At 36.5% G+C, this 17,381-nt stretch overlaps 1 protein-coding gene across 4 annotated transcripts in view; it reads right to left on the bottom strand.

Annotated features, from left to right (window-relative positions):
* Positions 1-17,381, bottom strand: part of MMADHC (metabolism of cobalamin associated D) — a 37,061-nt gene that overhangs the window by 17,803 nt on the left and 1,877 nt on the right. For 3 of the 4 annotated variants that reach the window (XM_019455853.2, XM_019455844.2, XM_019455872.2), the window contains one exon: positions 14,108-14,252. The exons of the other annotated variant lie outside the window; for it this stretch is intronic. In XM_019455853.2, the coding sequence (XP_019311398.1) occupies positions 14,108-14,252 (145 nt within the window). The remainder of the gene's footprint in view (positions 1-14,107; positions 14,253-17,381) is intronic. 4 annotated transcript variants of the gene reach the window in all.

Raw genomic sequence — 17,381 nt, 5'->3', positions numbered from 1 at the left:
CCAGTTGAAATACAATATAAAAGTAACAATTTGAGAAGAGCCTGGGATCTTTAGGAGACTTCTCCAAGAATCCCCCGCCTCAGTCTAGACAGCAGGCCACTTGCAGGAACTAGCAGGAGCACTCTTCCACCTGTATTGCTACCATCATGTGCCCTGCTACAGTGCTCCCTTTCAGATCTACCCTATCCAATCTGCCACGCTTAGCAGCCATCCTGCCAAAGGAACTCGTGCCATGAAATACCTTGCAAGCAGATATGGCAAGAACCTGTGTCACTCTAAAGAGACTCCTGCCCTAGGAAGAAGGAAAGATAATCACACACACCAGGGCACACTCAGTCCCAGCAGCTGAACCTTATAGCTGGCATTGCAAAGACAGTGCCCCGATAATCATCAGTGCAACTGCAGCCCCAGCAGATGGACTGAGGGCAGGCATCTGGTTGACTGTTGATGCTGCCCAACTACAAATACCTTGGTGGCTCCAGACTGGCCCCTTGACAGCACAGGGACCAAATGCACACAACAAGCAAAGTGGGCCACTGCAGCTTACTGGACAAAAGGCAAACAAGGTTCAGCCACAACAGTAGGGAGCAAGCAATCTGCAGTGGAGACAGGCCTGAAGTTCCTGGCTCTGGAGAACAGGGGAAATTGTGTTACAGGGTACCACAGTACCTCTTCTTCATAAGGCTATTACTTTCAAGATCAGGATAAAAAGCTGACTTTCCGAATACAAGGAAACACACACAGATAGTTAAAATGAGGAGACAGAGGACTACACATCTCAAATGAAATGAGAACAAAACCACAGCCAAGACCTAAATGAAATGGAGGTATCTCAGTATTTGGGGAAAACAAACAAACAAACAAAAAACAAAAAACTACCAGGAATCAAGAGCAGAGTACAGGACACAGAAGGATGGATCAGTTACTGGGAAGATACAGTAATGGAGAACAACTAAGCTGAAGACGAGAAAGAAAAAGAAAACATTGAATGTGCCTAAAAGAAATAAAGAGGAAATACAAAATACGTGAAGACAAATAACATGAAAACGCAATGTCCAGAATCTTTGGAATGTGGTGAAAGGCGTTCTAAGAGGGAAGATTACAGAAACACAGGCATACCTCAAGAAGCAAGAAAAATCTCTAATAACCTAATCTTGTATCTAAAGGAGGCAGAAAAGAAAAAGTGCAAAACCAACAGAAAAAAGGAAATAACAGATTAGAGCAGAAACAAGTAAAATGGAGACCACCTCCACCCCCCCAAACCCACAATAGGTCAATGCAACCATGATCTAGTTCTTTGATAAACATCAGTAAAATTGATGAACCTTTAGTCGGACTCACCAAAGGAGAGAAAACTCAAGTAAATAAAACCATATATAAAAGAGGAGAAATAACAACTGACATCACAGGTACACGAAACACAAATTGGGAATATCATGTAAACTTATATATCAACAGAAAGCAGAATATAACAGGAATGAAAAAATTCCTAGAAACATAAATTTCCAAAACTGAATCAGGAATGTAAAATTTACACAGACCAATTACTAGCAATGACATTGAAACAGTATTCAAAAAATTCCTAACAAACAGAAATCTAGAATCAGATGTCTTCACAGGTGAATTCTAACAAACATATAAAGAAGAGTTAATACCTATTGTTCTAGAAATATTCCAAAATATAGAAGATGAAGGAAGCTTACAAATTCATTTCATCAGGCCAGCATTACCCTGATACCAAAACCAGATGAAGACACTACAAAAAAAGAAAAGTACATTCCAACATCTCAAATGAACATAGATGCAAAGATCCTGAACAAAAAATTACTAAACAAAATCCAACTATGCATTAAAAAAATCATTCACAATGATTAAATGCACCTTATTTCAGGTACACAAGGGTGGTTCAGTATTTGCAAATCAAAGTGATACAACACATTAAGAGAAAGGACACATGTGAGATGGGATAGACATTGGTATGGCCCTCTTTGGAAAATTGAATCTTCTACACCAGGCAAAGAGGTAGAAGACTATGGGGTTTATCTATAGGGATATGAGGGATCTGACACAAGGGATAAGCCCAAGGAGAAAGGAAGCATCACTGGTTCTGGGAACTCTGTGTAGTGAGAAGAGGCAAAGATGTCCAGATGCTTCCCAGTATTCATTCTCCCTCTTTTTTAATAACAGGGTTTCTAAATTTTGGTTGGACACATTGGCTGCCTAGCTCAATGACCCCATTTCCCAGCCTCCCTTGCACCTAGGTAAAGTCATATGATTAAGTTCTGAGATGCAAGGAAAGTATTAGATGGATATTTCAAAATGTGTCTTTTAAAGGGAGAGAGCACATTTCCCTCCAACCTGCTGCTTAGAATACACATACGATGGCTGTACAACTTACAATCATTTTGGACCAGGAGGAGCAGAGCTGCACCTGTTAGTAGAGCAGTGAGCTGGAAGGAGCTTGGCTCCCTGATAACTTTGTTGAATGACCCAAGAACCCCACAACCTATTATTTCTAGACAGATTTGGATGTGAAAGAGATATAAACTTCTAAATTGTTTAAAATATTAAAAAGAAAAAAGAACAAAAACCATATGATCATCTGAACGGACGTAAAAAAAGCAACTGAAGAATATAACATCCTTCAAGATTAACTCTCAACAAAGTAGGTTCAGAGGGAACATATCTCAACACAATGAAGGCTGTATTTGAAAAATTCACAGCTTCATACTCAATGGTGAAAAACAGAGTCTTCCCTCTAAGATCAAGAATAAGTTAAGGATATTCACTCAACAGTTTTATTCAACATTGTACTAGAAGTCCTAGTCAGGGCAATCAGGCAAGAAAAAGAAATAAAAGGCATTCAAAATAGTAAAGAAGATGTAAGATTTCCACTGTCTGTAGCTGACATGATACTATATACCGAAAACCCTGAAGACTACCAAAAAGTACTAGAAAAACTGAATTCAATAAAGTTACAGGATAGAAAATTAATATAGAGAAATTTCTTGCATTTCTGTACACTAATAATGAAATAACGGAAAGAGAAATTAAGAAAACAATTCCATTTACAATTGCACCAAAAAGAATAAAATACCTAGGAATAAACTTAACAAGGGAGGTGAAAGGCCGGTACTCAGGAAACTATAAAACACTGATGAAATAAATTAAAGATGTCACAAACAAATGACAGATATATGATGCACATGAATTGGCAGAGCCAATATTGTTAAAATTTCCATCATTACCCAAAGCAATCTACATATTTAATGCAATCCTTTTCAAAATAGAATTTTTCACAGAACTAGAATAAATAATCCTAAAATTTGTATGGAACCCCCCCCCCCCAAAAAAAAAACCACCCATGTAGAAAAAGCAATGTTGAGAAAGAAGTACAAAGCTGGAGGTATAACAATCCCAGTATTCAAGATATACTACAAAGCTGTAGGATTGAAAGCAGTATTGCATTGGCACAAAAACAGACACATAGATCAGTGCAACAGAATACAGAGGCCAGAATTAAATCCACACTTACATGGTCAATTAACCTATGACAAAACAGGCAAGAATATACACTGGGGAAAAGACAGTATCTTCAACAAATGGTGCTGGAAAACTGGACAGCTACATGCAAAAGAATGAAACGGAACCACTTTCTTACACTAATACACAGAAACAAACTCTACATGGATTAAAGACATAAATGTGAGACCTGAAACCATAATACTGGAAGAAAACATAGGCAGTAAGGTCTTTGACATTAGCTATAGAAACATTTTTCTAGATATAGATCCTAAGACAAGGGAAACAAAAGCAAAACTCGACTATTGTTACTATACCAAATTAGTAAACTTTTGCATGGAGCAACGAACCACTGATAAAGCAAAAAGGCAACATATGACAAAGCAAAATATATGACAAAGCAAAAAGGCAAATGGGAGAAAATATTTGCAAATGATATATCTGATAACAGGTTAATATCCAAAACATGTAAAGAACTTACACAACTCAGCACCAAAAAATCCCAAATAATCCAATTAAAAATGGGCAGAGGACCTGAACAGACACCCAGGCACATACAGGTGGGCAATAGACACAGGAAAAGATGCCCAACATCACTCATCATCAGGGAAAGTCAAATGAAAGCCACAGTGAGATATCACCTTAAACCTTCAGAATAACTAAAATCAGAAACTCAAGAAATAACAAATTTTAGCAAGGATGTGGAGAAAACCTTCCTGCACTGTTGGTAGGAATGCAAACTGATGCAGCCACTGCAGAAAATACTATAGATGTTCCTCAAAACATAAAAATAGAATTACCATATGAGACAGTAATTCTACTACTGGGTATTCACCCCCTCCTCCTCAAAACACCGAAAACATGAATTCGAAAAGATATATGCACTGGTATGTTTATTGCAACATTATTTATAATAGCCAAGATATGGAAGCAACCCAAGTGTCCACTCATAGATGAATGGATAAAAGGTGTGGTGGATATATACAATGGAATATTACTCAGCCCTAAAAAAGAATGAGATCTTACCATTTGTAACAACATGGATTGACCTACAGGGTATAATCGTAAATGAAACAAGCCACTCAGAGAAAGACAAATACTGTACGATTTCACTCAGGTGTAAAGTTTAAGAAACAACACAAATGACCAAAAAAAACCCAGACTCTTAAATACAGAGAACAAACTGGTGGTTGCCAGAGGGGAGGCTGGTGAGAATTTAGGCAAAAAAGATAAAAGGTTTAAGGGTACACTTATCCTAAGGAGCACTGAGAAATACAGAGAATTGTTCAATCATTACAGTGTACATCTGAAACTAATAAAACACTGTATGTTAATTATGCTTGAGTAAAAATAAATAACATAATTATTTTAAATAGTACAAATCCCATGTCTAATGTCACACAATCTTAACTGTCCATGACCAGATTGAAACTATTCAGAGTTAAATCATTGGTAGGGTCAAAAGGAAGACTGTCTTGGCATTCAGTAAACAAGGTGGGAAAGAGGGAAACAAACTATGTTTTTGGCAGTAACTAAGTTATACAGTGTAAAATTTGTTCTATATTAGGCCCAGGTGAGTTAAAATACCTTAGCAGAGTCAAGTGGTCACTCATGGGAAATAAATTAATTCTCCTGGACACTGGGGGTATGAATTAGTGACTTGGAAGAGGCAATTAATCTCAAATGGATAAGCATGTAACTTTAATTGCTCTCTATCCACAGTTCCCTTACAATCAAACACAGGTCCCCATGCAGTGTAGTTTTATGCAGATAAGCCCAAAGCTCTATACTGATTTAAGACAATAATGTCTCCAGGTGGTAAAAACTGTTTTAGCTTATTGGAAAAAAACATGAACACTGGTCAAGGAATCTGCAACAGAGGCACAATAAATACTAAAATTGAGACTATCAAGGGGGGCCTGGGTTGAGCATCTGACTCAATTTCAGCTCAGGTCATGATCTCAGAGTGGTAGGATTAAGCCCACACTGGGCTCCTTGCTGAGTGTGGAACCTGCTTAGGATTCTCTCTCTTGGCACCCCTCTCCCCTGCTGATGCTTGCACACTCTCTCTGAAATAAATATGAAATAAAGTAAAATAAAATACAATAGAATAGAAAAAATAAAATAAAATTGAGACTATTGAAAACTTTATGGATTTTGTTACGAAAGTTTTGTTTACAACAGTTAACACAAATTCCTCCAAGCAAATTAGAGGTGTGGCAATAAAGTGAAAAAGATGTTATATATTATTTAGGGCTATCACATCTCTCGGCCTACTTCTCAAACTAATTGTTTTCAATTTTTTTTTTAAATTACTTCTTATTATTTTTTTAGAGAGAGATAATGTGTGAGTAGGGGGAGAGGGCCACAGGGGGAGGAGAAGAAGGATGGAGGGAAGGGGGAGAGGCTTCTGAAAATCTGAAAATCTCAACATTACATCATGCCATGATTTGGTGAGTTCAGGTATCTAGACACTCATTAGGAAATCAAAGAGATGTGCAGTATCCTACCTTTAAAAAAAAAAAAAAAAAAAAGAGAGAGAGCTTTGGACAACACCTGGGTTTGGAGTTCTGCCTAACACAAGTTTCTCCACTTGGATACATTACTTTCAGATTCTGGTAGCACCCGTCTAATGAAAACTGTAAAGTTTAGGGGAAATTACATATATAAGTCATTTGCTGCCATTTCCTATGGAAAAAGTCAGTAAATATCAGATGCTATTATCATCTGATCTGTGAAGATGTACAATTTTGTGGACATATAAATAGTAAAAATTATCCCCAAAATGTACTCCCCTAAAAATATAATACAACCACTTCAGGCGATGTGTTTGGCAGAACATTTTAGTACTTAATCTAGCCACAGCTTTGAAGAAAGAAAAAATACCATTACAAACGATTCGTAACATCCAAAATAAATATTGAAATACTCCCACTAGCAGTTAATACACAGATAGCACATTAACTTAGGTAATTGTGGTTATCATTGCTTTAGACTAATTCAGCCATTACATGCCCAGGGACATTCATCAGAAAATGTTAATTGGTAGTTTTCTATAGTTAGGTGGGCAGTACTTCAAAACCCAACACATGAACACTGGATCCAACAGAACTCCAATTCAAAAATTTAGAAAGATGCATACATATGCTGTAAGAAAAACAGTGATATGGTAAGTATCCATATTTATAATGACAGATGCTGTGTGTTTGTGTAGCCATGTCTTAAAAAGTCATACCTGATGCAAAATAGTTCCCTTTGTGGAGATTTCGCTAAGTCATTGTAAAGGTCACATTATTTGTTTACAGCTATTGTGATGACTTTATTTTTAAAAGTCAGTAAGGGATAGAATAACAGTTTGTTGCACAGACATTTTCTGTTCAAATTTATGTAAGTACCTTATTTAATATTCACAAAAACAGTATGGGGTAAGTGATCCTATCTTCAATTCATGATGAGGAAATTAGAACTTCGTGGCATTAAGGCCACAAAGTTTTTAAGTAATGAACTAGGAACGCCAACCTAGGTTTTTTCATATTAAAGTTCCCATATTTCATACTGCATTACCTTATGAAAATCACTGGTTAAGCTTCTCACTTTGGAATAGCTTTTGTGTATTTTATTGGAAGGAAGGGGTGTTGATTATGGGAAAGTGATTATTTACTACTTTTTAAATGTGTATTTATTTTTGAGAGAAAGAGAATGAATAGGGGAGGTACAGACAGAGAGGGGGACAGAGGATCCAAAGCAGGCTCTGCACGGGTAGTGTGGAGCCCAATGCAGGACTGGAACCCACAAACCGTGAAATCATGGAAACAAAGTCAGAAGCTCAATGGACTGAGCCACCCAGGTGCCCCTGGGGAAGTGTTTAAAGTGATTCGAAAAAATATTATTTTTAGGTATTTTCAGGTCATAAATGGAAAGACATGATGGTACATGATTCTATGACAAGTTATTCAGATTATGTTCTGCTGCCTTTGGAAACTAAGGTTTAAGCCATTGAGCTCTGGTTTTAGAAAAAGAGCACTATTTTCAGAATCATTAATAAAATGTAGATGAAATTAAAGTTCTTGGTCTTACAACCCCTAGCATGATTCATAAATAAAGTGAAAAATCTTTATCATATATATTGTCCAACACAGGCAACTACTTAGATGGTTTAGTGAAGGTCAAGAATATTGTAAATACCTTACAAAAATACCAGAATTTTACTATTTATAAATTGATAAGATGAATGAATTAGAGAGAAACATACCGACAGTAGTCTTAATAGTTCTAAAGGTCTATGGTTGCCCTCAAACACAAAAAGATTACTGACATTAGGTGTACGTATCCAAAACACACAATATGAAAAAGTTTGGTGTATTCCTGTATCTTCTATATGTTATTTAATAACATTTGATGGTTATAATTACTATGAGATTTTTTCACTCTGGTATAATTCTGTGTTTATCACATCTTAGCTAGTATTCAAACTAGACATTTAAAGTTCGGAAGCTGTAACCCTATTGTCATAAGTTAGATATTCATTGCTACACTGAGGAAATATATCTCAAGGTGTTTTTTTCTTTTTCATGCCATGGCCCTCTTTTCAGAATAATGTTTTTAATCTTTTGAGTATTTATTTATTTTTGAGAGAGAGAGAGAGAGAGAGAGAGAGAGACAGAAAGAGCAAGGGAGCAAACAGGGCCAGAGAGAGAGAGAGAGAATATGAAGCAAGCTCGGCACAGTACAAAGCCCATTAGGGGCTTGAACCAACAAACCATGAGATCATGACCTGAGCCAAATGTGGATGCTCAACTGACAGAACCACCAAGTCACCCTCATAATGTTTTGAAATGCACACAGTACATACATTAAAGAGTGGATTATGTTTAAATATTTATCAAAATATTTTTGAAATTTGTGACAGAATATATGTATTTTATGAATGCTTAATGTTACAGGATTTGTAATTCTGATTCAGTGAAACTATACATGGTATTGAGATATCATCAACAACTACACAGACTCTCCTCAGCTCATGATGGCTCCACTTGGGATTTTTCGACATTACTATGGTGTAAGAGCAATACACATTCAATAAAGACCACCACTGAAATTTGAACACTTCATTATACATCAGGCTTTGTGTTAAAGTGAGTTTGCCCAATTGTAGGATAATGTAAGTGTTCAGAGCACGTTTATGGTAGGTGAGGCTAAACTATGACGTTGGGCAGGTTAGTGTATTAAGTGCATTTTCAATTTATGATATGCTCAATTTACAATGGATTTATCTGGACATAATGCCGCTGTAAGTCAAGGGAGATCTCTAATGTGATAGGAAAAGATCTGTGTTTTCTGTTGGTGACAAGTCACAGGACCTGCTAATCACACAGGATGTGTTGTCTATATTCACAATGAAAAGAAATGCTAAATTTCAGTTGAATGTTAGTGAAAAGAAAAATGTAATGTTTTCCATCCAAATTTATTCTATGCATGGACCCCACGTTCAGAAAGCCTGCGGGTAATGTTTTCCAAAATTTTGTATCAACAGTGATTATTTACTGGTATTGCATGCTTTGGGGCTCCTACTATAGTATCCTTGCAATTTTCAAAGTAGACTGAACATTCTTTACCAAATGAGCTGATCTACATTTTGTTGTCTAACATGATGGAAGGCTTATTTCTGAGTCACGTAACACTAAGGCAGGTGGCTCTCTTCCATAAGGTAATTCAAGGGCCCAGACTTCTTCCATCTGTGTCGGCATTAGCATCTAGGGCCTTGCTGTTATCTAAATTCTGCTGATGGAAGGGGAAGAGGGTGTGAAAGGAGCACTCCAGCTTCTTAGAAAACTTTGGCCCAGAGTTGGCACACAGCAGCACCACCCACACTTCCTTTGGCAAGAATCAGTCACATGGCCCCATCTGGGTATCACTTCCTGGTAATGACTTCACACAATGGAATGGAAAACACGAAATTTGGCTGGACAGTAGCTGCATCGACCACGATCAAGTTTTCTCTTACGACTTTTATACGGTAGAGTTGAGGGATAGTTTTCCTACATATTGTACCATCCCTCACATTCCTGAAATGAACTCAAAACCAAATTGGGTTTGGCGGATGATGGTTTTTCTAAATTGTTGAGCTGGATGAGAGGAAAGAAAGACAAACAAAACCAACTGGTAGCTCTTGCTCTGTGAATGGAAGCACCTAAGCTACAAACCTAGGAGTCATCTTTGAAGTGTCCTTCTCTTTCCTCCTCAAAGGTACTCTATCAGCTACGGCTTCCTATTTATTTTACCTCCTAAGTACAACTTCAATCCGGACTGCCCCGGCCACATCCTCACTTCAGACCCTCATAAATTCTCTCCTGGATGACTTCTATAATAGCTTTCCGACTAAACATTTGGCCTGCAGCTTTGTCCCTCGACTGAGGCCATTTTCTCTACCAATATTCTCAAATTTTAAAAACTTCACACCTCTGTAAGTGAACAAACTGGGCACACATCTCAACACATGCACTCTGACTTCTTTAGAAGTCATGCATGTTTCCTCTTTCACCATTACGTCAGTCATAAAATGTATGACATGGAGAGATTAAAACATAAATATAAACAGGAGTTTTAACGTGATCTTCTCCATCCAGTGGATTACTTCATACACACGTGTATCAGTCTGAGTTCCATCAGGATAAGGGAGGCCACAATATTATGGGACTAAGGGGATAACTCAAGACTTACAGTTTACCTGAAGGAGGGAGAAGCTGGGAAGTGAAGGTCCGTCAGCAGGGCTAGTCAGAGGGTCAGAGAAACAGTGACTTCCTCAACTTGAAGTGGAAGAATTGGGGTTTATAGGCATCTGAGAAGGAACAGGTCTGACCACAAGGACCACTGTGAAATGGGAGCTTCTGCAGAGGTCTCCAGCATCAGCTATGTGGGACCACACCTGTGACTCCCACAGCCTTCTGGGTACAGTGGGCTGTGCTTCACCTGTGCCTGCTAAATCTCGGCAAGTTCCTCTCATCAGATAGCTAATGCATAACTACTGGGAAGGCATTAAAGGGAAATCTACTTCCCAGCCTTAGGACACGTGAGACGCGATGGTGCCAACTGACAACAAACAATCCAACACAATGTACTTGGAATGCAGCCACTTCGGGTTGGAGACAAATACTCTAATCTGGACTGAGAGTGATTATTCTAAAACGCACCAGATTTTGTCTACTCAAAATCTTTCTGTAGTTTCCTTTTGCCTCCAGTAGGAATTTTTATTTTTTTTTTTTACCTCCGGTAGTTGTTAATGATTTTAGCCTTGCCAACTTTCATTCGCATACTTATGTACAGGCGAAAACAAATCAAATATAGTTCTTATTTTAAGCCTTGGCTGAACAGCGAGAGAGCACTGGAAGCCTCTTCTACACCTTCAGAGCCCTGCAGTTTGTCCAGAATGTCCAGAGCCCCATAGGACCTCTGTGGACATCACCATCCTAAAGGGTGACATCCAAAGTCACCAGCTTGGTGCATAAGGCCCTCTATCATCTGCCTCGTGCCTACCTCTTCCGTTTAATTTTCTCATAGCCTCAGGCCACCCTGCATGCTAGCATTCCCAATTTAATTATTCATAACCTCAAAGCTCCTCCTTGGCATATGTGCTCCCCTTTCCTTGGAATGCTTCTCCACCTTGTCTGTCAGGTATATTCATATTCACAAATCATCCCTACGTGCAGATCATTTTTCCTCACCCTAACAATCTCCCCGCTGTGAGTACAATGTTCATTACAAAGGAGGACTCCAGAGTGGTGTCATGAGTTGAGGAGGCATGGGTTGAGCTTGCTCAGAAATTTTCCCTGAAGCATACAGCATCTACTATCTCCATCTTCATTTCTCAGTATGAGTATTTTGAAAAATATAAAGATGGTGTAAAACTTGAATTTTGGTGTTGTTTTAATAACATACAGTTTCACCTGTGTGTGTGTGTGTGTGTGTGTGTGTGTGTGTATGATTTTGTGAAAATCAGGACCCTTTTTGAAAGTTCTCATTGTAAGATATTTTGCCTTTGCTGGAGAAAAACTGAAAATCATTACAGAAATCATTACTGAAAATCATTACAGAAAATCATGACAAAACAAGCATTCCTTCACTCCGATATTGATAAATTCATACGACAGCATTTTCACGCCAGTCAGAATGGCTAGACAAAAAGAAATAAGTGTTGGTGAGGATGTGAAAAGAGAACCCTTGTCCTCTGCTAGTAGGAGGCAAATTGGTGCACAGCCACTGTAGAAAACAGTGTGGAGGTTCCTTGAAAAAGATTAAAAATAGAATTACAAGACAATCTAGAAATTCCACTTTGGGTATTTCCTCAAAACAAATGAATGTTGAAATTAATAAAAGATATATGCACCCTGATGTACACAACATTATTTATAATAGATAAGATAGCGAACAACTTAAGTGTATACTGATAGATAAATGAATAAAGAACATGTGTATGCATTGAGTATACACACGATAGAATAAATCATCCATAAAGAAAAGGATGAAATCTTGCCATTTGTAGCACAGACGGATGGACCTGGAAGATACACATCTCAGTGAAATAAGTCAGACAAACAAGGACAAATACCACATGATTTGCATGTGAAACATAAAAAAACAAATGAAGAAACAAAATGCAGAAACATACTCAAATCCAGAAAAGTGGTGGTTTCCAGAAAGTGGGTAGTACTATAGGCTAATTAGGTATGAGAGAGTAGGAGGTACAAACTTTCAGTTATAAAATAAATTAAGTCAGAAGGATGAAAAAGTAAGGCATAGGTACAGTCAGTAATACTGTAATAATATCATATGGTGATTGATGGTAACTCCATTTGTGGTAAGCATTGTATAATGTTCAGAAGTGTTGAATTACTGTTGTACATCTGAAACTAATACAATATTGTAGGTCATTACACTTCAATAACATAGGCAATAATTTCCTTATTTTTGGCTATAGAAACTTTTTTTTAGATAGAAAACCATAGTGAAACCATTAATAGCACGGGGGAAAAAAAAAAAGTAACTTACTGAATGGGAAAAGATATTTTCAAATGATATACCTGATAAGGGGTCAGTATCCAAAATATATATATAAAAAACTTAACACACACACACACACACACACACACACACACACACACACACACAAGACCCTATTAAAACAGGGGCAGAGGTCCTGAAGAGACATTTGTCTAAGACACATAGATGGCAGACACATGAAAAAATGCTCAACATCAATAATCATCAGGGAAAGGCAAACCCAAACCACAATGTGATATCGCCTTATCCCTGTCTCAGAATAGCTAATATTAATAATGCAAGAAATAACCTGGGCTGACAAGGATGTGGAGAAAAAGGAACTCTCACGCACTGTTGGTAGGAAACTGCATTCTTATAATGCAGCCATTGTGCAAAACAGAATGGAAACTCTTTAAAAATTTAAAAAACGAGTTATCAAATGATCCAGTAACTGCAATACTGTGTATTTACCCAAAGATAATGAAAACACAAAAGAAAAAGACATATGGACCCTATATTTAATGCAGCATTACTTATAATAGCCAAGATATGGAAATAATCCAAATACCCACCAACAGATGAACGTATAAAGATATGATATACATACAAAATGGAGTATTACTTAGCCATAAAAAATAATGAAAGCTTGCCATCTGTAGCGACATGGATGGATGTAGAAGGTATAATGTTAAGAGAAAAAATTCAGTTAGAAAAAGACAAATGCTATATGATTATACTCATGCAGAATTAAGAAAAAAGGGGACAAACAAAAATAGTCTCTAATACAGAGAACAAACTGGTGGTTTCCAGAAGGAAAGCATGTGTGGGGGAGGGGTGAAATAGAGGAGATCAAGAGTATACTTATCTTGATGCGCACTGAGAAATGTACAAAACTGATCATTTTACTGTATACTTAAAACTAACATACACTCTGTTAATTATATTCCAAAAAAAAAAAAATCCTTCCTCTTTTCTACATTAAAGAGAACTAGTTTGAAGAACAAATTTTTGTGAGATGACTAAAATATAAAAGAAACAAAACGGTCTCAAATAAAAAGAATAAACTGGTGTTTGCCAGAGGGGAGGAGGGCAGGGCCATAGGTGAAATAGGTAAGGGGGATTAGGAGTACATTTATCTGAAGACGGTGTCATATAGGACTGCTGAATCATTATATTGTACTTCTGAATCTAATGCAAGTATGCAAATCATATTTCAATAATATATGCATGTGTATATATACACAAAGTACCAGCTAAATTTAAGAAATTCAGCAAATAATTGATAGTAGTTTATGGGATCAAAAGATTTGTTTCAGTCAGGACTAAGTGTGTTTACAATAGAAACTACAGTTCAAGAAAATAAGTTTTAAAAACCAAATGTATTCTTTTTTTCATTGTAGTTCTCCAATATAAATATGTATACAGAGCTGATTTTAATGGCATAAACTTAACCTTGTAAGATTTGTAAAACCTCAAGAAACATTACAGAAAGCACAACTCAAAACGTTCTGCAATAATTATATGTAAATCAATAATAAGTTTTACTTACATATATCTGGAGGTGTAGTGGCCACATGAGACTCATCAGAACCTGAAGATCCTGCAGTTGAAAAGGCTTTGGGATTGACCACCCTTTTAACTAAAGAGCAAAATCCTGGGAGATAGGAAACTAGTCTGGCTCTACTACACAGCACCTAAGAATAACACAAAAATGAAAACTATTTGTTCTGAACACACATTTTATACTTCTAGACAATCTCTGGCAAATCCTCACACTGCAATGTATCTTTTAAAACCAAATTTTATTCTATTATTGAGCAACTACCATTTGACAAGCATTATGTATATAATTTTAAAAAACAAGTCTGTTAAAAAACAAACAGTAAGTTACTTTGTGTAAAAATATGTGGCCTTTCCAATAAAGGCCAGAATCAAGAGTGCCACTTTAGAGAGAATAGGAACTTCTAAAAGTTGCCCTATTTAGGAACAATACTAAAAACGTAGTACAAATAAGATTTTTCCATTCTTAAGGACTTTCAAAACCTTTAGTACGTAGCTTTGTGGTACATTTTTTGCTCCTTTGTTCCTGGACTCTGAGGTCAGTTACAATGGGTGAACGTGTAAACATCTTTCACGCATAAACTTCTAGCAAAATACTTGGGTCAGAGTAATTTAATGCAGGGGTTGGCAAACTATAGCTGAATATAGCTTGCTGTTTTGGCAAATAAAGTTTTATTCTATCACAGCCACTTCCATTTTCCTCATGTATTGTCTATTGCTATTTTAACTGCCATGGCAGTTAAATGTTGCACATTTAACTGTTGTTAATGGCAGTTAAACAGTTGCACAGGGACTGCAGAAAGCCTAAAATACTTACTTATCTGTCCCTTTGCATTAACAAACTAAAATGCCAACTCCTTGTTTAGTAGGCAATATTTAAGAACAAATACCACATTATCTGTGAAATGCTATTAAAAGATTTGAACAATTAAGAGATCCTTGAAAGGGAGTAGGAAAAAAATTTCAGAGGATACACTAGGTTTTGAAGAAACAGCAATAAGTTGAGAAGGAAAGGGGCATTTCAATGAGTGACTTTAGGAACAGATGTATAGTCATAAAAGGTATTTTCAAAACAGTGAAAAGTTCAATGAGGATACATAGATAAGGGAATACAGTAAAAAACAGGCTTGAAAGTTAAGTTGTGGGCAATTATAAAACACTATGTATTTTACACAGTAAAGGACTTATTACATCAAGACAACAAACCAGAATTTTAATCTGGAGGCAGGGAAGAATAGTGTAAACTGATAAAAACAAGGAATGTTTTTAGGAACATACCACTCAGGGCAGTAGGGCCTGGAGTGGGATTAGAGAGGTGGCATGTAAACTAGTCACCAGGATATTGAAATAGTGTAGCTATTTGATACTTTAGAATATTATCCCTTTCATATAGTATTGTGAAATTCAACCCAGGTATTCTGACCTTTTTTTCATCATAAATACAAGAGAATATCCTAAGTGGTCTTTCTACCTCTCTGGCATAATTTCTTACTAGCTTTACCGTCCTTTCCCTTTTCTATTCTTTAGTCACATAAAAATATCTACCTAACATTTCCCATATTTTTCTGCCTTCTTTTATACTGCCATAAGATTTCTTCCCTTTTGCCTCTCCTTCTAGGTCTAGCAAATTTCAAGATCTGGATAAAGAGAACCTCCTTTATGTGTCTCCCAAGTACAAGGCCTGTCTGAAGAGTATTCTGCCCACCTGAAAATTTAAGCACGCTCCCTTGGGTTAGCACCCAACCTGCCCAAAGAAACAAATGTGATAGTTATTAGATTTTAACCTACCAGACAAACTCAGACTTTTGGGTGTTTCTGTAATTGAAATTTACCTTTACAATTGAAGACATTTACATTTAACAGAATATGGCTCAGGATCTAAAGGCAATACAAATTTTGAATTCCAAAAATATTTTAGGCAAGGCCTCAAAGTAAAAGACTCAATAAAATATTATCTGAAGGGGGCAATATGAAATAGTAAATAATCAATGGATGTTACTGTTGGCTAGGTTCTGTGTGCTAAGTGCTTACATGCACTGTTTTACTTATTTCCACACCAGTTCCATATACCATTAACATTAAAGTATTAAATATTAAATTTAATATTATTTAAGATTACTAAAATATTATGTGTAATAATACATTGCTTCACAAGTAAAAAAAAGGAAAAAGAAAGATGTATCCAAATTATTTTAGCAACTGCCTAATACTATTAAGGATTATTTAAGCCTCTGAGTACCAAGGCCACTAATTCTACTTCGGTATTTTTCCTTGATGGTAAAGCTTTTAACAAAAGTTACAGTAAAATGTGAGTTTTGTTCCCAATCTAAGAAAATCTACTCACCAAGTTTCACTTTATTTATTTAACCAAGTTTCATTTTAATGGCAAAATAAGCCATTCAGTATCTTAATTTATCCACGGAAAGAATAGCTGATGACAGTGCTAACGTGTTTCAAATTTCATCTTCTAACTTGTTTGATCCTCTAATTCTTTACTTGGCAGATTTTATGCCATTGGGTCAACTGGTAAATATAAGAACTAAAAGTGAGCCAATAAATAACTCAAAAATTAGAATAGTTTATTTTAGTATGAGGACAACTATGTATTTTATATGATTACTTCAAACCTAGGATTCTAAACTTGGGAAGATGACAGGCTATTAAGGTTTAATTCTAAAATCTTTATTAGTATAAAAAGAGAAACAGTCTTTTAGATACTATTTTAGGACTAAATCCTGCTTTTGGTCATGTGAGCAGAAAATATGGTCTATACCAAAGACCAAAAACTGGTCATCTAGGAAATTCATCCGTATCTGTCTACAGACATTTTTGTGTGATCCACAGTTAGAAGAAACTTGAATTGAATATCAACATTGAGAAATTGTAGATTTCCACAAAAAGCCCATATTTAGCACTGTTCTTGGAAACATGGAAGAGCTGGCAGCCCTGGATTCCTATTTTCAAATGGCACTGGTTAGCAACAAATCACCGTAGCTAAGGAAGGCTCCTCCCATCATCAGTAGTGAACACTGCAATTTGTCAAAATTCCTATCAAGGCATCCTGATTTACCTGTCCAGCTTCTGAAGCATGGACAACTCTTGCTATATATGCTAACTAAGTTGTTGAAGACAGACTTGCATGTTTCATTACTGACAGCCATTCAGCATGCATGCACACACAAATGCAGGTTAAACCTTAATATTCTATTCTAATTAAGGTTTCTCCTTTGAGAGTATCACATGCTTCTTTTACAACCTTCCCT

The sequence above is a fragment of the Panthera pardus genome, unplaced genomic scaffold (genome assembly GCF_024362965.1).
Source record: "Panthera pardus isolate Hobbes unplaced genomic scaffold, ASM2436296v1 HiC_scaffold_10, whole genome shotgun sequence".
NCBI classification, from domain to species: domain Eukaryota; kingdom Metazoa; phylum Chordata; class Mammalia; order Carnivora; family Felidae; genus Panthera; species Panthera pardus.
This window is presented reverse-complemented; position numbering and strand designations above follow the sequence as displayed.